General features: G+C 44.8%; 1 protein-coding gene across 3 annotated transcripts in view; it reads right to left on the reverse strand.

Annotated features, from left to right (window-relative positions):
- LOC135914570 (hemicentin-2-like) overlaps positions 1 to 26,901 on the reverse strand; it is a 179,763-nt gene that overhangs the window by 27,082 nt on the left and 125,780 nt on the right. For all 3 annotated transcript variants that reach the window (XM_065447483.2, XM_070540372.1, XM_065447482.2), the window contains one exon: positions 8,765 to 9,220. In XM_065447483.2, coding sequence (XP_065303555.1) covers positions 8,765 to 9,140 — 376 coding nt within the window. In that variant the 5' untranslated portion in view covers positions 9,141 to 9,220. The remainder of the gene's footprint in view (positions 1 to 8,764; positions 9,221 to 26,901) is intronic.

Consider the following 26,901-nt stretch of genomic DNA (forward strand, 5'->3'; position numbering starts at 1 on the left):
TCCTCTCGCTTTGCCCGGCGGACCCACCCCCGCGGGGCCTGGAGCACCTGACATCGTGGGAGGACTGGGAGACCGTGCTCCGCTCAGAGGACCCGGCAACGCAGACCATCGCGACCAGCCGGACTGCCAGTGTCATGGACCTACGGAACATAAACACTTGAGTGGAGTACGGTCGTGCGGGGACCCAGGGGCCTGCGTGCCCCGAACACATTTGTTAGATTAAAGTTTTTAACAACAACTCACGCATCCCGGCAACCGGAGCGTATGCGACCGTAATAGAGACGTTTAGCGTGTCCGGTATTCGGGCAAGCGCGGGCGGTTTTCCGGTTTAGCGGGGGCGTCAAGGTCAGCGGCCAGATTGGTGGCGCCAGCTGGTGGCGCAAAGCTCAACCGCACAAACACAGAGCTAATTACGATATTCTGCTTAGCTGCTGGCGTAAATTTTCGACAGTGGCGTAATCGTGTTAACAATTACGCCACTGCCAAAAATTTGCACGAGTGGCGAAGCAGGATATTCTGAGTTACTGCAGTTTTAGCTATGCGTTTGTCTGGATGAGCTCTACAACACCAGGCGGCTTCACCGCTCACGTTTACGCCCCGACCATCCGGTAATCCGCGCAAACCGCTCCCGTTTACCGGAATAGCGTACAAGCTAAAAGTTTACCGGGAGACGCTGGCGGCAAACGCTACGCACGAAGGCGAGCTTTCTGGCAGAAACGCGGCCTCTCGTGTAGGCCGCGTGGAGCGCGAAACGCCATCTGAATGAACGTTGCAAATGCTATATGCTCTTGACCAGATGCGCTGCGGAACGCTGTCACAAGGGACAGGTTAACGACAGGAAAAACAAAAATGTCCCGTGCGAACGCCAGAAACGTTCTGAATTACGTCAAGGCGTGCTCCTTATGTGAAGAATTATAAAGGATACACAGAACTAATCCATACAGCTCACATTCCTCGTCCACACGTGCACTTAAAACTTCGTTTTTTTCTTTTCTTTTTAGGGTGCCCTGCGTCTAAAAAATGTTTTTTTTTTCCATTTTGGGTTACAGCTATTGATGGCGCGGTTTTGAAACGCCTTATTAACTTCTCTTTCCGCCCGATCAAAAGGTAAGGGGATACCTTCTAGCATCGCTCCTTTTTAAGCTTATATTCAGCGTGTCTACAGCCAGCATGAGATCGCGTCGCAGTTTTACGCGCTAATGTTTTCGTCGTTTTCTTTCGTTCAAGTTGATTCTCTCTCTCTTTCTTTTTTCGCCGAACGAAACCAGGGACACGACGTCAACTCAGCGAGTGCGGCTGAACTATCGGTATACGATTGCTATAGCAATACGACTTTTTTATGCGTTGCATATTGCAATCACTCAGTTCAGCCCTTGGGCGCGGCCGGGCAGCCACCATTGAGGGTATGAGCCATTGTTCATTGCTGCGCGTCTCATATGTGGGTCTATTCTCTTTTAAGTTTGCTATGTTTGTTATTAAGTTGCTTCTATTTTTATGCGTTGCATATTGCAATCACTCAATTCAGCCCTTGGGCGCGGCCGGGCAGCCACCATTGACCTTTAGCGCAACCACGTGACGTGACGTCACAACGGCCGGAGGAAAAGCTGGGCGCCAACTCGTGCAATATGCAACGCATTCTTGGCTTAACCAAGCTAAGCCTGGCCATTTTTATTTTGTCGTGCCCATAACATGCCGCCTAGTAATAAGAACCGACTCAAAAGCCGTTGTGTCTAGGTGGTGTGCTTGGGTCTCGAGGGGAGATGCCTACCAGGACACCTCGCGTATAAGGCGAGCGAAAGGTAGGAATAACGCACTTTAAGGGCGTTCCGCATGAAAGCCTGGATCATGAGACGTGGGACAAGCCAAGGAGACAAGGAAGGGGCGACGGAAGCGTAAGATTCTTTCAAAAGTGGCCACCGAGTACACGAGGCCGCAGCGCCTGCCGTCAAGGCGAGTTAGGGATGACGTCGAAAGGCGGAGCGCCTACCGAACCCGCAAGGCGGCAAACTACACAGAAGGAGATTCATGCCTCCCCGCACTATATTAACTCGGGAACCGGGTCAGCCCGTCCACGCTCTACTACGGAGATATAATTATGCGCTAAATCTTGAGATGCAGCGCTCGCGCAAGCTCGACGCATCGTAAAGGGATCGAGTTCCAGAAATCGCAGTTTGCAGGAGCGGCTTAAAAACGCGCGCTTGGTTTACGCGAGTACGTTAGACAGAGGCCGCCACCATCGAGCTGCTCCTTTCTAAGTGTCAGACGCACCTCTATTGCAAGTTCGTATCATCCGGGCAGTGAAAGCACTTTTGTGTTCGCTCAGAACGTGTGGTTTGCGCGAGCGGCTTCAGCTCAAGTACTGTCCGTGCACGTCTATGCACCTTCGCTCTCTCCCTTCTCTGTCTTCCCATTATCCCTTCCCCCAGCGTAAAGTAGCCAACCAGACTGTTGACTGATTAACATCCCTGCCTTCCTACATTCCTCTCGCTCTCTCTCTGTCTCAGGTAATCATATGGAATACTGCGCGTCGGTGCCTAATAGACTAGTGAGGGGCTGCCCCCCTGGGCCCAGCGATACCAAAGCGAGGAAAACGCTGCGTCATGTATATCAGTAACAAGTTGGAACGATTGAAAAAAAAAACGAAAGAATGTATTGTAGGTATCATCGTAGATGAAAAGACCAAACGCACTTTTCAATCTCTAGCGTCTGAGATAGCCCATAGCATACGAATGGGACCGTTATTGCGTCTTCTATGTATTATTAAGGCGAAAGCCTTGGATGGCTCACGGGTCGAAAAATTGATCGCCCGGCGTTATGGCACCAAAATTCAATGGCATCAAAATTAGGGGTTGAACCCGACGACCTTTGGTGGTAATTAGGGCGGAGCTAACAAAAGCACAGTTAATTAAAATGTAGGCTTTTTGCTAAGTTTTTAAGAAAGCGCGAGGGAGGAGTCCTGCTGCAGTACACTGCCTCGTAAATAACTCATTGTGATGCTGGCAATACGTTGTGTTGCTATATTCATTGAGCGCTAAACGCATTACCATCGGCAGTCATTGTGGGATGTGGTTCTGCCCAACTTTTTTTTATTTCGACCCCCCCCCCCCCATCCATTGAAATGCACCACCTCGAGCTTAGAAGCACAATGCTACAAAGCCACTGGTCTAACGTGGGTGGGTTCTTAGGACTTTTTTTTTTTGTTAAGGAGACATGACTCTGCAACTCATCGGCTTCAATGTCAACATTACTACTTTCATGTGCCATAAATTCATTAATTAAAACAGGAGATAGCATAATTAGTCACTAAGCGAAATTATTGTCAAAGATTTTCTTGCTGCTAATTTTCGCCAAGCCACGTAGCTTACCTGCGAAAACGGCAGGAGCCAATGTATGAGTTGTCATGTTAATAATTTTTTTAAACTTTCGCACAATAAGAAACACCTGGTCTCACTTGTTCCTTGTGTAAAGAGTAGCAGAAGCCGCACATATTGCTCCCAACATCTCCTGGTTCGCTCACGCCAGAAAATGTGCCACGTGCACAAAATGAGATGATGTGAATATTACAAATGCAGTGAAATCCTTAAGGTCATGCCTAAATATATGCCCTTAAAGACAAAGAAGAAGAAAGAGAAAGATCAGAAGCTGTGTTCATTACATGGAACGTGCCACATTCCTACCTGAATTGGGGTACCAAAGTTTCCTTTTTCCAAAATGAAGCGGCTAACGTGCCAAAAAGTAAGTGAGCAAACAGCGATTAGAATTTTTAAGAAGTTAGCATAGACAAAACCTACTATAAACGAAAAAAAATATAGGTAGAGAGACTGTATTGCGCACATAAATACAGACGCTGACATCAGTTCTTCACTACGCTCGATGGTCCTGTTGATTTTTGGTTCTGTTTCTTTTCAGTGAAGCTCTCTCTAGGCCGTTTTCAAAAACGGCTCTTGTGGTCCTCAGCCTTAGCCAAATGCGAAAGTTATATTGAGCTGCTGCTACGTACTCCAGGAGGAAGCAGACTTTGCCTTTACCGTAATGAGCTGCACCAGCACCCTTAATGATATCGCTGCACTGTAAAATAATTTACACCCATAAAAGTGAAAAAGAGTGCAAATGTGTCTATAACTCGCACCCTTAGGGTGTGATTTATATAACGGGCACCCTAGGGGTGAGGACACATTTACCCTAGGGTATGGACACATTTACAGCCTTTTTCACTTTTTAGGGTGTAAATTATTTTACAGTGTGGTTTGTATTCGCACGCATCATCATGTGTTCTTGAGACTGTGAAAGTCGGCTTTGCTTTCGCGATTACGCTATCACGTTTTCTAACTTTTGCTTTAGGACTCAACTACGGAGGCGTGTTTGATAAATACCATGTCTTTAAAGTTCAAGTGAATTTTAAAAAAAAAATCTGCTATGGCATATATCACAAACCTTTTTCTTGAGCTGAATTACATGAACAGGAAGACATTACTTGCGAAGGAATCAAAAAGAGCACCTTAAACTTATTAACAAAAATTATTTAATTAACGAATTCACCAACTACGTTAACGCACGTACTCCAATTTGTGAATTAAAGCCACTGATCGAGCACGGCGCATTCACGCCTGGAGTGAATTTCGAAACTATAGCATCAGTTTTGCGATAAGCGCTATTGAACTTGCGGCAGGAATGCATTGTTGTTCCCCATAACGTTTTTGGCAATACGACTTTTCACGCGGTTAAGCTAAAAAATAACCAGAACATCAATGCATTTCGTTGTCTTCTAATTCTAACCTCTAATTAGTTACAATGATTCTCTTCTCGAACTCACCGGCTACAATACGCAAATTACAATGTGCGCCGTAATGCAACTTGTTTAAAATGTGCTGAGCGAAATCTTGGTATTCAGTCGATTCAGAATTTAGACTTTTCGTGAGACTGTGGTGCCTGTCTTTTAGAGTATCATCATCATCAGCCTGGTTACGCCCACTGCAGGGCAAAGGCCTCTCCCATATTTCTCCAACAACCCCGGTCATGTACTAATTGTGGCCACACCGTCCCTGCAAACTTCTTAATCTCATCCGCCCACCTAACTTTCTGCCGCCCCCTGCTACGCTTCCCTTCCCTTGGGATCCAGTCCGTTCCCCTTAATGACCATCGGTTATGTTCCCTCCTCATTACATGTCCTGCCCATGCCCATTTCTTTTTCTTGATTTCAACTAAGATGTCATTAACTCATGTTTGTTCCCTCACCCAATCTGCTCTTTTCTTATCCCTTAACGTTACACCTATCATTCTTCTTTCCATAGCTCGTTGCGTCGTCCTCAATTTGAGTAGAACTCTTTTCGTAAGCCTCCAGGTTTCTGCCCCGTAGGTGAGTACTGGTAAGACACAGCTATTATATCCTTTTCTCTTGAGGGATAATGGTAACCTGCGGTTCATGATCTGAGAATGCCTGCCAAACGCACCCCAGCCCATTCTTATTCTCCTGATTATTTCCGTCTCATGATCCGGATCCGCCGTCACTACCTGCCCCAAGTTGGTGTATTCCCTTACGACTTCCAGTGCCTCGCTGCCTATTGTAAATTGCTGTTCTCTTCCGAGACTGTTAAACATTACTTTAGTTTTCTGCAGATTAATTTTTAGACCCACTCTTCTGCTTTGCCTCTCCAGGTCAGTGAGCATGCATTGTAATTGGTCCCCTGAGTTACTAAGCAAGGCAATATCATCAGCGAATCGCAAGTTACTAAGGTACTCTCCATCAACTTTTATCCCCAATTCTTCCCAATCCAGGTCTCTGAATACCTCCTGTAAACATGCTGTGAATAGCATTGGAGAGATCGTATCTCCCTTTTAGAGTATAGTTTGGCTCGAGAAGTGGAAACGTGCCACGTGCCACGGGAAAATCTTCGAAATTCTGACCCGCCGTCGTGGTTGCATAATGGTTATAAGGTTTTGGGCTGTTATGCACGAGGTTGCGGGATCGAATCCTGGCCATGGTGGCCGAATTTCGAAGGGGGCGCGATGCGGAAATGCTCGTGTCCTTAGATTTAGCTGCACGTTAAAGAAGCGCAGGTGGTCGAAATATTATTGCGGAGTCCGCCACTACGGCGTGCCTGATAATCAGACGGTGATTTTGGCACGTAAAACCGCAGAATTTGTTTTTTTTTCTTCTAAATTCTGTTAACGATATAGAGTTGTCACTTAATGGGGCGAGCAAGGAATTCGGTAACTTGGACAGGGCTCTGACGAAGACGGGGCCCCGCAAGGTGTGTGTCCCTTGTTCGTTCGACGTCCCGTCTTTGTGCGCGCATAAGTCTCTAAAGAACCATTATTTCTTTAGGCGTGGTGCGCCAATGCAATGACCATGCCCGTCTAACTACGCAGCAACAGCGGTGACATCAACAAGCGCTGCTCGAGAACTTTTTCGAGGTGTCGTTGCGAGATTTTGAACCGTTTACTAACGCAAAAAATATATATATATACATATAAAAGAAGCAAAAATAAGATCGACCGGGCGCAAACGGTTTTAAAAGTGAAACGAAGTGAGAAAAGCTATGAAAACCCCGAGATCGCACATTTCCCTGTCAGTTTGCTAGATGTTCTGGTCGTCCCAGTGGAAGAAAAAAAACAAAAGATCCGCTTTTCCCTGTCGGCACTTTTCGAGTGACAAAAGCACGTTCGTATCTTTAAGCCGATCGCTCTCATGGCGCGAGGAACCGAGTCCCTGACAAATACAGCATGTTAAGAAAATGCTTCGTCCCAAGCTGAAAAATATAGACGAAAAAAAAAAAGCCATCGATGGGCACAAAGGCCTGGCAGGACACGTTTTCCGCCTAAAGTGAAACAGCGCTTTTTGAAAGCCCTTCAGAAATTGGAGGGGGGGGGGTATGAGTGCGCTATCTCTCGTGGCAACTGACAGCTCGCAGATTGAATACTGACTTCCTGTACAGAAAGACACTCGCACTTCAAAGAGTACCGTAGTATGAAGAGCAATGACAACATACGGTATAGACAATGGGCAATAGACGAGAAACCGTCTATTCCTTTCGTTTATTCGTTTTTTCCTTTGAAGAGGACTCGCGGACGATCGTATCCGCATATTTTGGGCTCAAGATATTCTTCGCAGGACACGTTTTCATCCGCAGTTCAGTTAGAAGTTGCCCTATTCGTTCACGCTTTTGCGAAAGGGGCGAAACATTTTCCTTTGCTTTAGTTCGCGTTCCAGGTGTTTGCGTTACTTTTCTTGCTTCCGTCTATTACATCTGCCGGGTCAAACGTATTTTTCGGGTAGTTGCACCGAGAAAAACAGACCTTCGGTAATACGAATAAAAGCTGCATGTCCACGGCTTAGAAAAAGATGCAGACATTTTTTTACTCGAATTTTATGAAACAGTAAACAGTACGCCTCGTCACCAAGTATTTAACCGACTGACTCTGAATAGTGCACGTACACCTATGTATACATAGTATGCACGTACGTAATTCAACGATATTCCGCGACTTCCGGTTTACGGCAGCGCCATCTTGGGGAACCTATAGGCCTATGCGCGCGCCTGTTGATAAGGCACCCCAAGATGGCGGAAGGTAGCGGAAGCAGACGACAGCAGCGGATGTGACGTCACGTGCATACTATGTATTGAAGGTGTTCTCAGTCGGTCGCTTTAAAACTGCTGAATAGTCTATACATTACTGTCCAAAGTTGTATATGTGTAATCAATGCTTTAGAATCGTACACTGCCGACATGTTGACATGGAAGGTTTTCACTTGCGAAAACACTAGAAATGTTGCCACGTGACACTCGATGACAAAGTCTGCGGCCGTTGGACTGAAGATGACGAAGCGTCTCTTTTTATTCGCGTAGTTACCTCTATATTGTTGCGCAGTTTTCTACCTGCAGCATTTGCACGCCTCAATGATTACGTTATCCATCTACTGACATGGAAGGCGCACCAAATGAGCGGGAATGTTTAGCACTGTTATGGCATACGTTGATGACTGAAGGACGCGTCGTGGTCTTGTTTCTTAAAGTGAAGGGGCACCACGTTAGCCCCCGCGATTACGGCAAGATCTCTCGTTCTCTTTGCACGGTGAAATTAACTACGTAGTTGAAATCTCCGAGTTATCAAAATTGCGTCTGGAAACAAAATTTTCAAGACTGACTTAAGGTGCAGCCGAGTAAATATTGTATTAAGAAGCAATTTTAAATTTTTTTCTTCTTTCTTCTTGTTCTTCTTCATTCTTTTTGTGACGAAGTGGCAAATGTAGGCTTAACTTTCTATGGTTTCTTCATGGCTCCCATTACGTGGTTAATTACGCATACCACTGCTTTCCAGTTTATATCCACGAGATTGCACGGGCACAATAGCTGTAACTGCTCAGAGTGATAGCAAAAACAAATAAACTCTACACGAAAGAAATCACATTGAAACAATACTGGCAGTGATCTTCATAAATCCAATCATGCAAGCAAGCTGCAGAATGCAAAGTCACCAAGTTGAATAGGCACTGCTGTTTAAATGTGCACTAGCGAATAATAATAATAATGTAACAATTATTGACGTACGGTAATTGCGCTAATTTTACGTGAAGGCAGAACGAATACGCTCGACCGAGTGTCCAAATCATTTTGGGGCAGAGATTATTGTTGGGAGCAGTGAAAAGCCAAGAAGAAAAATGCACGTAGTCGTCCAAACTTACTGACCGCACTATTCCTGTTTGTTTACAAAACGCTACCTATTTCCTCAAGGAAATTTCAGTTGCCCCAACGAAACTACTCACCTGCGACGAACAGTTCGACGATAGCCTCTGTTATGGTTACACCCACGTCGGTGACGTTGTCACCGCGGTACGAAACGTTGCACACGTAACTTCCGGTGTCAGAGCGATTCAGTTGGTTGAGGAGCAAAGCGGGCGGATCGCTCAGCAGTGAAAAGAACGCCCTGCCGATCCACGATGGCTGCTTCCAGTGGGCACCGTCAACTAGTCCGACAGCTGATCCCAACACTGTAATCGTTGGTGGCTCGGGAGCCACCAATGCGTAAACTTTCTCTGGTGCCTGGCTGGTGTCAATGCTTTGAGGTAAGCCGCTGGACGAGCTCAGCTTGACGTCTGCTACGCGGAACCAGATGACAGAGACGGGTTCTTTCGACGCCATGTTGATGGGGCAAGGAAGTGACGTCTGCTCGCCTTCCAGAAGGCTTAGCCTTAACGGTGACGGAGGAAATGGTCCTGTTCCTGCATTGGAGACGGGAGAAACCATCCTGTAATCTTAAAAGCACTTCTTGTTGGGCTAGTTGGTAGCTGTTCATTATAAAATGTGAAGACGCCAAATAAACCGACACACACAAGAGAAGAGAACGGGACAGGGCGCCCCTCGCAACTGTTTTATTTACAAAACGCAGGCACATATATACAGTCAGTCAACACATGTGCTCAGAGCAATCATTCATTCACGCATCTAATCAAACATTCATGACGCACAACGCTCAAGATACTTCATCTCGGCCTTATATAATGATATCGAAGTTTGGCTAACGCACAAGCTGCCTTTCTTGCCTATGTGATAGGCTTCAACCAGTTCCCTCGCTCTAGTATCTTTACTTCGGGCAAGAATCCGCACATCTGAAAAACGTGGTTCACAAGAGCGTGAGGGACAGGTCCCGATGTCAAATTTAGGCAAATTTGGACCCTCTCTCATTTGCTCAACATTTCTTTCATGCTCCCTGACACGCTCATTACCACAGCGCCCGGTCTGACGTATATAGGAATGACCACACGAAAGGGGGATCTCGTAGACAACCCCTTCGGCACACTTCATGAAAGGTCGCCCATGTTTGGTTCCACAGCCTTTTTCAGTTCTTTTTTCTTTCTTTTGGCTGTTTAGGAGCAAAGGCTTCCGAGCTTCCTTGGGGCTGAAGGAAGCTCGGAAGCCTTTGCCCTTCCTACCCTTCCAGTACTGCAGTACTGCAGTACTGGAAGGGTAGGAAGGGCCGTACAGTAGGAAGGACAGTACCCTTCCTGACTGCAACTTTTCCTGCATGCCTTCAACTGACGTCACATCTGAAGGCATTTTGGCCCTCATCTATAATGTCAAGATCTCCAGTGCTCCCGGCCCGGATAACATTCCCGCTAAAGTTAAAAGCACTAAGGTGCTGACTAATAAAATTCTACAAATCATCTTTACGCAGTCCATAACTACCAGTACCATTCCTAAAGACTGGAAGTTAAGCAAGGTTGTCCCGATTTTCAAAAGTGGCGAAAGAACTGATCCATCGAATTATCGCCCGATATCACTCACCTGTATTGCCTGCAAACTTCTTGAACATATAATCTATTCTCATGTTGCCTCTCATCTTGAAGCTAACTCTTTCCTTTTCGTAACCAGCATGGCTTCCGACAGGTCACTCTTGTGAAACTCAACTCTTTGAATTCACTACTGACCTCCATTTAAACCTTGACTCTCTCTTCCAAACAGACGTAATTTATCTAGACTTTTCGAAAGCCTTTGACCGTGTACCTCACGAACGACTAATGATCAAAGTGTACAGCTTGTGTCTCCATCCTCTAATCACGTCCTGGATCCGGTGCTTCCTAATTGGCCGATCACAGTTTACGGTGATTGGACACCGTCACTCTACAGCCACCGAAGTATTATCTGGAGCACCGCAAGTTTCAGTCCCTGGACCCCCTTTTTTTAATTTTCTTTAATGACCTCCCCTCTGGTATTTCGTCATCCATCCGGCTCTTTGCCGATGACTGCGTGCTGTACCGCCGTATAAACTCATACAATGATCAGTTGCTTTTACAGCGTGACCTCACTACAATTGAGAAATGGTGCACAGAGTGGCTCATGCAGCTGAACGCCAAAAAATGTAAGTTCATGCGCGTATCGCGGAAACACTCTCTCATGTCATACTCTTACTCTTTGCATTCCCTTCCTATTGAGCTGGTCCAATCATACAGGTGCCTTGGTATCACCTTCACTAGCAAGCTTACATGGTCAGAACATATCCAAAATGTGGTTACTGCCACTAATCGATCCCTGGGATTCATAAGACGGTCACTATCGTCATCACCTCCTGTGATCCGTCAACTAGCATATGAAACATTTATCCGTACCAAACTAGAATTCGCGTCGGCAATATGGAATCACCATCAAGCGTACCTTGTTGAGCTACTGGAAGCCGTCCAAAATCACGCAGCCCGGTTTATTACATCCCAGTTCGACTATCGGCTAAGTGTTAGAAACATCAAATCATCCCTCCACATCCAATCATTAGCACATCGCCGAAAAATATCACGCTTATGCCTCTTTCAAAAGCTCTATTACAATTTTTCGTATTTACGCGAGACACTTCTCTTGCCACCCAACCATACTTCACGCCGCCTCTCAAACAACCTCAGTATTCAACGTCTTCACGGCTCTACTAAATCCTCCAGCAGCTCTTTCTTGCCGGTAGCTATTGCAGAATGGAATAGTTTACCGGACTGCGTAGTAATCGAACGTAACCCTACCAAGTTTCGAAACGTGCTAACGAACTTTCTGAATATTGATGCTCAATGGATTTTACTTTTTACTACATCACACTTTTTTGAGTGCATTGGTTATTACTTTTTGTGTTTGACATTCGTTTGATTGCACCTTCTTTGCCCTTCTGAATGTTTATTATTATTGTTTCTCACTTCAGTCATGACTGTTTGTACGTTTCTTTTTCTTATGTATGCTCCCCCCTTATGTAATAGCCCAACAGGGGCCTATAAGGGTCAATAAATGATGATGATGATGATGATGATGATGATGATGATGATGTAACCATGACATGGTGAAGTGCAATTCTCTTTCGCTCCTGGCGTTTTCAGTTCGGCTTGTTTGTGGTTGAGATATTTCCCGACATAGTAAACACATCCGTATTGAGCGTAGGCCTGTCTTTCCTCAGCGATTTTTAAGTACCTGCATCAAGGTAAGTATAGGTAAGGCGCATTCAAGCTTCTGAGCATCTGAGGTGGTCTGGAATGTAACTTTTAACAAGGTAGTCAGTCTATTGTATGGGTAATTGTTTACTGAATCAGTAAAGCAATGCATCTTAGTGAAAGCAAAAATACTATCTGCAAGTAATTTTATTCAGTAGAGGTGACGCTATTGTGTTGGATGTGTAAATAGTTAATGAAGAACAACGGAGAACAAGAGTATAATAAAAGGGACAAGAGCAATGAAGAACCACCCGTGAGGAATTAAGCAATAACTTGGGCTAGTGAAGCACAAATATAAGTGATGAACTATAACCAATGAACTAAGTCTAATGACCTAAAGAAGTAAATAATTAATTAGTAATAAAACAATGAGAAGCTGCCAGTAAAAAACAACAGTAACGAATACATCCATTATTTTTTTCAACGCTTTATGAAGCCAAAACAGAATCTATAGTCGACTGTCTTCGACAAATATAAAGGCCAAACCGAGGACTCCAATCAGTGTGCCTCCTTGTTAAGCACTCTTCACACATTGGAGAGGCTTCTCGCTTTTTATTTTTATCTCAGGAAATGCTGACTGTACGAGTTCTTAGTTCGCGAATACTGACTACGCACTAAGGTTCAAGGGGTCGACTGTTTTCTTTCTTTTGAGCTACTGAAGCAAAGACCAGAAATTAACACAATATTGGGGAAACAATACAGAAGCAAGTGAGCTTCGCAGACCCTGCTAGAACCAAGGCGAGCTCGAACGAACCCTGAGCAAGAAGAAAGTGCGGGGTCTGTTCGCAAGACGCAGAAAAACAAGCCTGGCTCACCGTTTCTTGTTAAGGAGGCGCTTTGTAAGCGAGGCGTAGTACTTGCAAAGTACTCCCCAGCGCCATATAAACCAAAAATGATAGAAAATAGTCTCCCTGAGTGCACTTACTTTTCTGAAGATTACCGAGCTTTGAAGAAGCACCAACATTGAACACCTACGCCCTTAGGGTAAAAGAGGTGTTCGATACTCAGTCTTTCGCTATGGCACCGGCAGTGATAACCAAACACGCAAGTAAAGCATGGTTCACTTCGGCGGGAAAGAAACGTTAAGAGCATCATCTTGAACGCGCCAAGGGAGCTGCAAGCCCTATACTAACGATATAGATAGACCTCGAAGTATTTGGCCCCATTGGGATGATACAGTGAAAAAGACACGAAAAAGAAAAGAGGAGGCGGGAGTAAGGAAGGGGAGGCTTCGGGAGAGAAAGATATTCAGAAATAGTTGACAAACTACTTGTAAAGAACGAAAACTCAACGCAGTACGAGGAATCAACTTTAAGTGGCGGCACCATTTTTAACAAGAAACTCGTGAGATGGCGAGATTTAAGTAACAGTTTCGAGGAGGTCTGCTCAGTAAGGGCTTTCTTTAAGAGGCCTCGCAGGGCCGCGGCAAGCAGTAAACTAGTTCCAGTGCGCACGACTTATGGCAGAAAAAAAAAACTGGGAAAAATATGTAAACCCCATCGTTTTTTAAAGAACCCAGTGATAAAACATTTTACCTTTACGTGAACGTGGCGAACAACATGACCAGGTATTCGAAGTTGCATAGATCACGCTCGACTGCGTATACTAGCGTTGTTGCAACATGATGCAGAATATTATCTTTTTTTTTGTAAATACGCTATGGCAACCTTCCCTGTCGACATTAAGTGGCACATGCTACGGCTCCAAGAAAGACCTATAGAAACATGCACCTTGTACTTAATATGAAGAGCAAGAAGGAGAGCTCGACGCAATCGACTAAGCAATGCCTCCCTGTTTTAACTACATGAGACAAAAAGAGAGAGATAGAGATAGAGAGAGAGAGAGAGAGAGAGAGAGAGAGAGAGAATAACCAGGTGACATTTTATGAAAACAGGATTTTAGCACAAGACTCAATTTCCACTATACAAAGATAGAAAGAACACGCATTATAGGCGAGAGTTTACAGTGTCTTACACTATTTCAGTGACGTCAAAGATAAGGTACGCTAACAAGCCCACTCAGGCAGCGGAGGTTTAGAGTATATTCAAAGCACGCACGACTGTCCTGTTTTTCATCAACGAACCGATTCCCGAGATTGAAGCCACGTCGTTAGCTGACGCCAGCCTCTCGTACTTTCCACAATGCCATGGGGATTCCTTCCAGCCGCGCATTGAGAGTTACAGGCTGCGTTTGTGAGCCAGGATCAATCATGGTTTCTATTGACTACTTGGTTTTTGATGGCACAGACGTGTTTACTACCTCCCCTGCTCGCAACATCCGTTGACGCGGCGGGGAAGCCCACCCAGGCTAAGTGCGATGAGCTCCAGGAAAGTCATTAGCCTAATGATGGCGGCCCGTATCTCTTCCCCACTACGGGCAATACACGATAATATTGGGACTGTTCCTGTAGTGTGGTCTTGTAAAAAAGAAAGAAAAAACGCTAAGTAATTACCTACGCCGTAGTGTCAGGACGGTGAGACAATCGCCAAGTACGGTACCGAAGAAAACGGAAGCAGAACTATGTACCGGCGGAAATCGTTCTGATAATCACCGAAAAGTCGTCGAAGAGAGAGAGAGAGAGAAAATAATGCAGAGAAAGGCAGGGAGGTTAACCAGAGCTAGTTCCGGTTGGCTACCCTGCGCAGGGGGAAGGGTTAAGAGGGATAAAAAGAGAATCAGAGTAGAAGGGGGAGATAGAAAGTGAGAAAAGCACGAACAAAGCGCGTACACTACAGAGCGGTAAGGGGCGGAATTCTTAGAGTCTGTCGTGAAGCCCCGTAGACCGCAAGAACCTTACCAGCGCGAGTAAGGCCTTCAACGCGGATGTTCTTTCGGAGCATTGGCCTAAAGCTTTTAGTTCTGAAAGTGGACGATTGTCCAACTGGTCCAGGACTCTGCACATCACTTGTCTCTCAGCACTGTATCGCGGGCAGACACAGATAATGTGTGCGAGCGTCTCGTCGATGTTACATGTGTCGCACGTGGGGCTGTTGGCCATTCCTATGAGGAAAGCATAGGCGTTTGTAAAGGCAACGCCTAGCCACAGACGGTAGAGCATGTCTGATTTCGTATCGTGCCTGTGTATGTAACGCGGTACATATGTGCAGTAACCCGCTGCGGTGGATAAGTGCTCTGACGTTCATCGCTGGAGAGCACCGAGTCGCGGGCTCGACTCCCGGCTGCGGCGGCGGCGTTGCGCTAAGGGCAGAATGCGAAAGCGCTTGCATACGGAGTTTCGGGTGTTCGTTAAGAAAAAAAATTCCAGGTGGTGAAAATGTGTGCACCGAAACTGCACAACGGCGGTCTATCACAGACCATTAGTGGCTTTAGAACGCTGAGCCCCAAAATAAGTTTTAAAAAAATGCCTCATAATATTTTCTACCACACCACATTGCGTCCGTGTTTTCTTACAACGAATACATTTAGAGTCACGGAAAGACGCGATTTATATACTCATAATGCAAAGTTACGTACATATGCTTAAGGTGTGTTGTGTAACACACGCGATCCATGAGTTAGGCGCAAAAAGAATCAATTCGCAAGAGTACGAATGCCATATTAACAGGGATGGAGTAATTACAGCTGGTATCGGATTTTCCTGCTCTCTCGTGACCACGTTGTCATATTGCGACGCGGAAAATTTGCTGTGGATTTCTCTAGCAGCAGCAGGTTGTGATCACGTGACTGCGTTGTTACATATGTATATTTACAATGTCCACAGCACCCGTGCCAGGACGTCTTTTCTTTCACCTTATCTTCTCCAGCAGAACAACGCGTAATCGCATGTAATCATCAATCACATCGAATCATCATATTGAATCATCATCAAACTCGTATAGTCTACTGTGTTTGATATAGAATCACATGTGATACAGTTGTATACGGTCATCTTTATGTGTAGGTTGTGATGCTTACGAATTACTGCCGCAAGTACTGTTCTTCAGCAAAGCGGATTCTCTCTAACTTCAGCCCCAGTTAAATTATTCCGTGCAGAAGTATTTTCCATGAGAAAAGTACTTAACTGTTGAAGGTTTATGACAAGCTCAACGCTCCTTGCTAGTTTTGCAGTAGGAAGCTATAAGTGGATGAACTGAATGCATTTTCCCGCAGCATCAACATTACGTGGTGTGGCGCCGATGATTGACGTCGCACACCGGATCTTTAAGACAGTGAAAAGAAAAAAAAAGCTCCGATTTGTACTTCAATACGACGGCTTTGCCCGACCTCTTGGTCACACAAAATGTAGCGCGAACATGGGAATCCTAAACATAAAGCAGCCATGTAACACAGCCCGAAAGTTTCGTATACTTTTACTTACCCCTGCTTATATTTCATGGTGTTCTCACTAAAACCGAGCCAGCTTAGACAATGGGACGTGAGATGCGCAAACGCCAGGCAGAGTATAAGTATAACGGTAGGTTCTAAGCACCGCGTTCAAAGCATAGCACGCGAAAGTGAAAAAAAAGGGAATACATCGCAAGAGACCCTACTACAACAGGGAAGTACTCTTTTATTAATGCATAACTATAAAAAAGCTAATAACATAAATTACCACAATACTTGTGGTGTTGGTGGCCACAGCAAGATTTAGTGTGAAGGACGATTGGAGAGGACCAGCGCGGGAGGGGAAACCCCACCACACGTCGGTCCTTGCAGTCCAGCACTGGCCTCCCCAAGACGTCATTTGAGTGTGAACTATCTTGAGGAAAGCTATTGTGTGTTTTGCTATCTTTATGTTGTCAAGCTGTGGCCAACCTCCGAACTTAACACGTCATAACGAGCAACACAGTAGCAGTAGAAAAAGAGGAATAATTAAATAAAAAACAAAAAAAAAACAAAAAAGGAACAAAGAACGACAACGACAAAAAGGATACGCGCAACGAATCTCAAGGAACCTCTACACTCGTTTTCGGAATCTGTTTAGACCTATCAGACTACCCCTAAGGACACACGCACTTAACCAAGCGAGATCACCCCGTGAAAGACCCAAGGTCTTACCTAACTGCAAAGTTTCTAAACAAGTCATACCCCGAGCACCAAAAACCATTACAAGGGAGGAGAATGTCTTGTGCGGATCAAAGCAGCTCCGCAATGGAGCATACTTCGCAGAGTTTTCACGTGTCTTATCCCTCAACACCCCAACGTTATCCCTCAACACCCCAACTTCGTCTGCAGTCTCAATGACTAAGTCGGGTTTCAGTCTAGTACCCTCCCGAGTCGTTAAGCGTGGTTCTTCGCGAGCCGAAACGCTCGGGCTCTTTTCTTTAACTAGACGGGCTACCTGCTCAGCAGCGAAGTTGTGTCGTTCTGTTCGTGCGAGGTGAACTGACTCACACTCCTGTAATATATGGAATGAAGTTTCAGGCTTCTCTTGATAGCGACGGCATAGCCCGAAAGAAGCAATTTTTTGCCCGAAAGAAGAGAAAAGCAAACTTCTTCGGTATACGATGTCATGAAACTTTTACGAAGCGTGAAAGGTTTTCTTCAATTCGTAGCGACTTGAAATTTTATGTTAGTTCCCTGTATTTTCTGCTTGAGAACGATACACCGCATTGTGGTACATTACATCATATTGTGCCTAAGCCAGCCTTAAGTCAGCCTTTTGCTTTCCCTTACAATACCTGTGCCCATGATTTCAGACGCGCTGATTGAACTCAGATTCAAAACAATAACTTGGCAAACGCAGTCAATGGGTTCGTATATATATATATATATATATATATATATATATATATATATATATATATATATATATATATATATATATATATATATATATATATATATATATATATAGTTCAATGAAAATTTCTGTAGGTCCGGTGCGTAGGTAGTTGAAGAAACGGAGGTGCACACTTACGATAATTGTACCTTGAATGTTTGTAACGCTCCGGCCGTGGCACGGCCTTTGTCGGTGTGTATATATATATATATATATATATATATATATATATATATATAATCCGGCGAATATGTGGACGAGATGCACACAGTGGCTGAGGGTTATCACTCTATAGATACGGTTTCTCAAAACGTTTCTGCAGTCTGGAAACGCGATTCATTTTTTTTTTGCTCAAAGAGAACAGAAACACGTTAACATATCAATAAGACTCAAAATTATGCCTTCTTATCATGCTTTTCTACCGTTTCTACGACAACGCAAACTTTGGTTCAGCCAAAAACATCAGACTCGAAGCCTGCGCAAGAAGTCGAGAAAAAAATTTAAAAAAAAATAAAAGGAAGAAAATGCAAGCGTAAGGCGCATCGGGATCACGCAGGTAAAACCAAAATGTGAACACGGGTGCTAACTTCATACGAGCAAGGCGCCCAGTAAATGCAGCAAGGATCTCTGGTTAGGTACGCATAAAACCGGGGCCATCACACATCAGAGCGCCCTCTACCTTTGATCACGAAACGCAGTTTTTTTTTTGTTCTTGCGTCATCCCCTAGGACAACAGAATGCCGATGGCGTTGGATCGAACAAAGGGGACCTTTCCTTCAGCATGGGCCCGGTATGGGCTGATATATATATATATATATATATATATATATATATATATATATATATATATATATATATATATATATATATATATATATATATATATATATATATATATATATATATATGTGTGTGTGTGTGTGTGTGTGCGTGTGTGTGTGTGTGTGTGTGTGTATATCTATATGCGTAATGCGCATTATCGTGAAGAACTTTTCTATCAAAACAAAAGTTGGTAGTGTCATGATACTTAATCCAGATACCCAACTTCGCTTCCTCGAACCCTTTATTTTATTGCTGTCTAGAGCATGATAACGACAGCATTTTCATCCCCTTCTATGTCAAACACATTACCCGGCATGTCCTCACACAAACACACACACAAACACACACACACACACACGCACACACACACACATACAAAAAAAGTGTTCTTGGGTTGACAGGCAGGGCGGTTGCATTAGATGAAGTTACGCGGAAGTAACGGGAAAAAGTATGGTAAAAAGTAAAATTGACTTTCAAAAACGAGTCGGAGAGAGTTGGGTGCCATCTTGTAGCACATGACAAAGAGATCTCTTAAAGCAAAAATACGAGCGAAACAAACTACGTTTGAACGCAAACTTACACTACTGATAAGAAGTCTGAGGTGAAGGACGAAACTTCAAAAGAGAATCCAGGCGTTTGTTTCAGATACACAATAAGCGGCAGTTCAAACTTTCCTGAAAAGCCCTGCGGACGTTAGGCCTAAACAGGTCGCACAACACGAATTCAGCCATTTTGCTGCCTTAATTGTTCTTTTCTATAACGAAATCATTTTGGACGCAGCGCCGACTATTCTTGTTTTGAGGTGTCGTAAAAAAATTCCTTGTATTTTTTTCCCAAAGCGTTCTGTTTACTTTTTCTTCTCAACTTTCGCGGCTGCAATTAAATACATGTTAGGTAGCCCTTGTTAACCATGCGTAAACGCTAGGCCTTATGGGACTATAAAACGCGAGTTCCATTTACAGCACAGCTTCGTCTCTCTCTCAAAAAAAAAAGAAAGCTTATCTGAACCGTGGCGCATATTATTATTCTGATGTAGTGTTATCAAAGTGTTTTTTTTTTTCGTTGCAAAATTCTACTCTCCTTCTTGATGCTGGCACCTGTAACGACCACCCCCTCTGCCGACCCCCCCCCCCCCCCCTCCGCCCCCGGCCTGCCTACTAGGCAATTTTTACAAACTCTCTGCCACCATCACGTTTATACAATTCAAATCAAATCATCTATGATGTGGCATTTAATGCGGCTCTAATCAAAAGAGTGACGTGCTTTTCATCGCGTCAAATAGGTAGGCGGTGCACGAGTGAGAAGTCCTAGTTTTGAGTTTGTACAGAAACCAGCGAGCAAATAATTAAGGAAGGAAGGAAGAAGTGGAGAAGGAAGGCAGGGAGGTTAACCAGCTAGCTTAACTGGTTTGCTACCCTACACATAATTAAGCGTGCGGTTTACGCAATAAAGCTGTGACTTGGGCGAGTCGGTCATTCATCATCAATCCTATATATATATATATATAGCACCAAGACGGATAGGAAGCACGATACACACCGCCAACCAGCGCTGATGGTGGGTTCTTTCCACGCGCGATAGTTTTTGGCCGCTGTTGTGCATTCGAAACGGTAAAGGTTATGTTGCCATGCCAAGAAAAAGAACCAGACCTTCGTCTGCGTAAGCTCTCTTGTCACGCAAGACATGCTTCATCCACCTAAGTTTCGGGCAGCGTATTTACATGCTATCGACGGATGGTGAGATCAGAAACGTATGATCAAGCTATACGCGCACGAATAAAGCGAATGCCGGCTTTTCGAAAGCAAAATACGTAATGTCAAAAACGTCTCACGTATGCAGAAATTACTTGTTTGTTTGCTTTTTTTCTTTGAAGTTTAAGTTGACGTGTTCGCATGTCGAGGCTTGACTCGAGCAAAGTTCTCGAGCTTAAAACGGCCGTTTTGTGCTCTCCCGATTGGTGGCAGTTCTCTAATCGACAAACTAGAGCAATAAAAAAAGGAAGAAAAGGAAACAAAACGGAAGTTACACAGTGCACAAGATAAAATTTCAATACGGTCAATGTTCCTTAGGATCCGCCTTAGTTATTAACTATTTAAAAACTAATAAAGCCACCTTTTACCGTTTCTGTAACACTTCGTAGAACAAAACTACTGCAACTCATCCACACTATGAAAAAATGCAAAAAAGAAAGACATCCGAAATCAGAACAGCAGCAATGCGCAATCAAGAGGGAGAGAGAGACAGAGAGAGAGAGAGAGAAAGCAAGGACACGAAAGGCAGGGAGGTCAGCCATGAAGAGCATCCGGTTTGCTACCCTACAGCTTGGGTGGAGGAAAGAGGAACAGAAAGAGGGAGAAAGGGAGAGAGTAAGCTCTGAGTGCGTGTGGGAGGGACACTATAAACTTATGTAAAAAAATGCGTTTTGGTGCACCGCCGAAAGACGGTCCAGTACGTATGGTCCTCTATCATGGGAGACTCGCTAAAGAACGCTCATTAAAGTTTCATAGCGACGGTTCTGTTGAATCTATCTTGTCAAGAAAAATTAACCCTGACGCCAAGCCGTATTTGACTGGAATTAATAGACACCGAGGTTTTCATTTCGCTTTCTACCAGCACAGTAATTGATTGATTGATTTGTATAGTTTATTGGCACAAGGGCCAGATGTGGCCAAAGAGCGCCAAGTCGATGATCTGTGCGTGTCAATGATATGTGGGTGTTGATTGCGGGGAGTATATGATACATGGCTGCATAGTGGCCTAAAAATATTCGCTAAAAGGTGGAAAATATACATGTGATGCAATGTGGCTGTAAAAGGGCCTAAAATTCATTCGCTCTGGAGTGCGTAAAATACAAGTCTAAAAACATGACAGTGAGTGATGGTGTCTGCGATGAAAATAGATGTTTCATGAGATATGGGTGATCAGTAAAACAACAAATGGCTGTAGCACTAGTGCCTCAGCAAGGCCTTGAAAGCAAGGGCTGGGAGGCACGTGCTCTAGAAAATGGTTCCATTGCAGCTACGACCTCCAGGTGGAGGCCGTGCTACAAGTAGCCTGGCCAAATTACATTTAGGGTGTCAGTTTCAGTTAAAAAGTTTAATACTGTTCCAAAAGTAAAAAGTGGTTCGTTGCTTAGAAAGAATGCTGGGTGTAATGGTATGTGTTGGAGATAAGCGGAGGGGAAGTACTTTTTCCTTTCTGCCTCTATTTCAGTGCATTGGATAAGAACATGAATAACTGTAAGCCTGTTGCCACATTTGGGACATGTAGGAGGTTCGCTTCCCGTCAAAAGATAAGAGTGAGTGGCATACGTATGTCCTATTCTTAATCTACACAGAAGTACTTCCTTATGCCTTGCTGTTCTTTCAGTTATCCAGTTCCCTAATTTTGGTTTTATAACGTGTAGCTTATTCTGTAGTGCATTATCCCATTGATGTTGCCAGTACTTCCTAAGTTTATGGCGTAAGAAGGTCTTAAGTTCGGTTGCTGCTATGGGTCTATTAACATCCGTTTCATTAAAGACAACTGACGCTGCATTTTCGTCAGCAGCTACATTGCCTTTTATGCCCCTATGGCCAGGTACCCAACATAGGACGATGTTTTGGTTGCATACTAAGGCTAAGCATAGTTCTATGTACAGTTTATTTAAAACAGGATTCCTATGTTTTCGAAAACTCATTAAGGCCCTTATTACGCTTAATGAGTCGCTGAAAATGATGGCCTTATTGAGATTTGTTTGTCTGATATGTTTTACAGCAGAGAGTATCGCGTACGCCTCAGCCGTGAAAATACTTGTGTAGGGATTTAGAGAATCCGAGGTCGAAAAAGATGGCCCAAGAGCTGCATACGCGACACCAGCACATGATCTGGAAGCATCTGTATAATATTCGGGACAGCAGTACTTCGCTTGGAGCTCGAGGAAGTGTGACTGTATGTGTGCCTCAGGTGCATGTTTTGTTATTTCGATAAACGAGGTATCGCACTCTATGGTCTGCCAATCCCAAGGCGGTGGAATGCGAGTGGGAGGCATTAGGATATTTTCTGGGAGATGTATGTCTGTTTTTTCTGTCACTGCTTCCAAGCGTAGGCTCAAAGGAGTTCTAATACGCGGGCGGTTACTATAAAGTCTGGCAGCACGCAGGTCGCTAACGACCGAATGGCATGGATGTTCGGTGTCTGATTTTACCCTAATATAGTATGATAAACTTAAGAATATTCTTCGTAGATGTAAGGACCATTCGTTGGACTCAACGTAGAGACTTTCAACAGGGCTTGTTCTAAAGGCGCCTGTTGCCAGTCTTATACCGAGGTTGTGGACTGGGTCGAGAATCTTTAGCGCGCTGTCTGTAGCGGAATGGTACACGACGGCTCCGTAGTCGAGGCGTGATTGTACGAGACTCTTATACAAGCTAAGCAGACACTTCCTGTCACTGCCCCAGGTTGTTCGAGAGAGCAGTTTGAGGAGGTTCATGGTTTTCAGGCACTTTTCTTTCAGATATTTTAGGTGGGGAATAAAGTTAAGTTTTGTGTCCAGGACGACACCTAAGAATTTGTGTTCAGGGCTGAAAGTTAGTGTTTCTCCATTAAGGTTAATATCGGGTTGTGGCAGTACACTTCTCTTGTTAGAAAACAGGACACATGTGCTCTTTTGGGGGTTCAATTTGAAACCATTCTCGTCCGCCCACCTTGAGAATCTATTCAAGCCAAGTTGTAGCTGCCTCTCGCAAATTCTAAGATTGCATGACCTGAACCCTATCTGTACGTCGTCCACATAGACGGAATAGAAAAGTGTGCGAGGCAATACGGTGTGGAGGGAGTTCATTTTAACAATAAATAACGTACAGCTCAGTACTCCACCCTGCGGTACACCTGTCTCCTGCAAAAATGGTCGAGACTGTACGTTGCCAACTCTAACACGAAATGTCCTGTCAGAGAGATAGCTTTCAATTATTCTTAGGAGGTTGCCGCGAATGCCCATTGCAGAAAGATCCCGAAGGATCCCGAAGCGCCACGTAGTATCATACGCCTTCTCCATGTCAAGAAACACTGATAACACAAGCTGTTTGTGGACAAACGCTTCCCTGATGTACATTTCCATGCGTACAAGCTGATCTGTCGTCGATCTGCTTTCTCTAAAGCCACATTGATATGGATCTAATTTCTTGTTAATTTCTAGATAATGTACCAGGCGTCTGTTTACTATCTTCTCAAAAACTTTGCATAAGCAGCTCGTCAAAGCTATAGGCCTATAACTATTTGCCAAAGAAGGGTCCTTACCCGACTTCAATATAGGAATTATGATGGCCTCTTTCCAAGCAGAGGGAATTTGGCCGGACGACCATATAGAATTGTAAAGACAAAGAAGCGTTTTTTGTGTTTCAGGCGGCAGATGTTTTAGCATTTCATATAAGATGCGGTCAGAACCGGGGGCAGATTTGTTGCAGCTGTTTAGGGCTGCCTGAAGCTCTGCCATGCAAAAAGGTCTATTGTATGCCTCGCATTTTGTGCTTTTCCGGTCTAGTGGTTTTCCTTCTATTTGCTTTTTGTACCTTTGGAATGTTTCAGAATAGTGCGACGAGCTGGATATCTGTTCGAAATGTGCGCCAAGAAAGTTCGCCTGGTCTTCCATGCTGTCGCCTTGAGTATTCACCAAAGGCAACGAGTAAGGCTGTCGACCGTTTATTCTATTCACTCTGTTCCAAACCTTTGTTTCATCAGTGTATGAGTTAATTCCCGATATATACTTTCTCCAACTCTCTCTTCTAGCTTGTCGCCGCGTTCTCCGACCCTGGGATTTGACCTGCTTGAAATTAACTAGATTTTCTGCCGTCGGAGAATCCCGAAGTAAAGCCCATGCCTTGTTTTGCTTCTTTCGCGCTTTTCGACACTCATCATTCCACCACGGAAGACGGCGTTTTGTGGACAATCCACTTGTTACAGGGATACATTTGGAGGAGGTGTCAAGGAGAAAAACCGTAAAATATTCAATCGCAGCGTCTATGCTTAAAGCACACATGTCGTCCCAGGATAAAGTAGCAAGATTTTTGAACTTTTCCCAGTCAGCTGAGTCAGTTTTCCAGCGAGGTAGTTGTGGGAGACATTCATTAGACATTGGTGTGCATAGAGCTACAGGGAAATGGTCACTCCCGTAAGGGTTTTTAATAACTTTCCATTTAAAGTCGGGTAGAAGAGTTGGAGATGCAATGCTAAGATCTATTGAGGAGTATGTTTTGTTTGCCAGATTGTAATACGTGGGCTCCTTCCCATTCAAAAGACATGCCCCTGAAGAAAAAAGGAATTGTTCAATCAGGCGACCTCTCGCGTCGCAGCGCGAGTCGCCCCATAGGTTGCTGTGTGCATTTAAATCTCCAAGCACAAGATAGGGTTCGGGTAACTGATCTATTAATGTTTGGAATTCTTGTTTGTGAAGCTGAAAATGCGGCGGTATGTATAAAGAGCAAATGGTTATCAGTTTATTTAAAAGTACAGCACGAACGGCCACTGCCTCAAGGGGTGTTCGTAGCCGTAGGTGTTGACAGGCTATAGATTTGTCAGCTATGATGGCTACGCCACCGGATGATGCGAGGGCATCATCGCGATCCTTCCGAAAAATAACATACTGACGTAGGAAGTTTTTATGATTAGATTTCAAGTGAGTCTCCTGGACACACAGCACTTTTGGAGTTTGTTCTTTAAGGATTTCTTGGACATCGTCGAGGTTGCAAAGCAGGCCACTGATATTCCACTGAATAATTAGTGTATCCATATTAACATAAATGTTGTGCTATGTGTCAAGGAGAATAGATTTGATTTAGCTTACAGCGCCCTTTTGAGGCCCTGTAATTGGAGTTTTGTCTTTCCTGGAGCGGTCGACAAAGTCGCGCCGCTCCTTAGGCGTCAACTGCGCCTTCTGACTGGGTGTTGTGTCCATAGCCTCTTGAGAGGCACTGGACACGCACTCTTGCGAGCGGTGAGTTTTCCGCGAAGGCCTTGTCTCTAAAGACAAGGCCTTGGAGCCCACCGTCCTGGTGGTTGGTGGGCTTGTCTTGACCTCGGAGCTGGGCTGACTGGTGCCAGCACCAGCAGAGGCCTCCACTGTGGACAATTTCGGGAGAGGTAGGGCAGCCTTCGCTGCTCCCACCGTGGGGGCGGGTGGCGTTGCCGCACGCTCGCTATGCGTGGCGCTGGCGTCCGCCAAGTGCCTTTGTGGTACTGCCCCCCGACGTACCACTTCGGCGAAAGATGTGCTCTGTGCAAATGTTGGTGAGATGCGCTGTCTTGCTTCTCTGAAAGTTATGTTTTCTTTTACCTTTATCGTAATTATTTCTTTTTCTTTTTTCCAGACTGCGCATGATCGAGAATATGCAGGGTGGCCACCGTTACAATTACTACAACGGGGCTCAGCCTTACAGTCATCTGCAGAGTGATCATTGATGCCGCATTTCGCACATGTTAGCCGCCCTCGGCAGCTCTGGGAAGCGTGGCCAAACCTCTGGCATTTAAAACAGCGTCGCGGGTTGGGGATGTAGGGTCGTACTCTGATTTTGATATATCCAGTTTCTAATGTTTTTGGTAACGTGCTAGAGCCAAAGGTAACTATTAGGTGTTTAGTTGGCAGCTCCTTGTTGTCCCGTCTGATCTTAATTCTTTGTACGTTTATTACATTTTCATCTTTCCATCCTTCCAGGAGTTCTTCATCGGTCAAGTCCATCAAGTCTATGTCAGAGATTACGCCTTTGGCTGTATTCATGGTTCGGTGTGCTGTCACACTGACAGGGATGTCTCCAAGTTGTACAAGGTTTGTTAGCTTGTCGTGTTGTGCTTTTTCTTTTAGTTCTAGTAATAGGTCCCCACTGGCCAGCTTGGTGATCTTATAGCCGCCTCCAATGGTCTCTGCGAGATGCTTCGCTACAACGAATGGTGAAATAGTTCTTGCTTTCTTGTCGGGTTTGTCACTGTGGACAACATGAAATGTAGGGAAAGTCTGAGTGCCTTTTAGAAAAAACTGAAACGTAGCATCGGTGCGCCCCCTTTTAGAGGGACGATCGGTACAGAAGGGGTTGGAAGTTCCCATGAAATGTGTTGTGTATTCAGCGACGATGCCAGTCACCCACCACCGAGCCCAACAAGGGGACACGGCAGGGTATGCGGTGAAGCAAACCCTACCATGCCAACTGTACATCGTCGCTATAACCACATATGTTATAACCAAGGTAGGTCATAGCACACCAGGTTAACCCTCGCCGCCAGGAATATTGGAAGTTATCAGAAGAAAAAGAAGACAGGAAAGACTAAAAGTGAGAGGGAAAGACGAAGGTGTGCGAAGAGAGAGACAGGAAAAGGCGACTGCCGATTTCCCCCGGGTGGGTCAGTCCGGGGGTGCCGTCTACGTGAAGCAGAG

Source organism: Dermacentor albipictus, chromosome 6 (genome assembly GCF_038994185.2).
Source record: "Dermacentor albipictus isolate Rhodes 1998 colony chromosome 6, USDA_Dalb.pri_finalv2, whole genome shotgun sequence".
Taxonomy (NCBI): Eukaryota; Metazoa; Arthropoda; class Arachnida; order Ixodida; family Ixodidae; genus Dermacentor; species Dermacentor albipictus.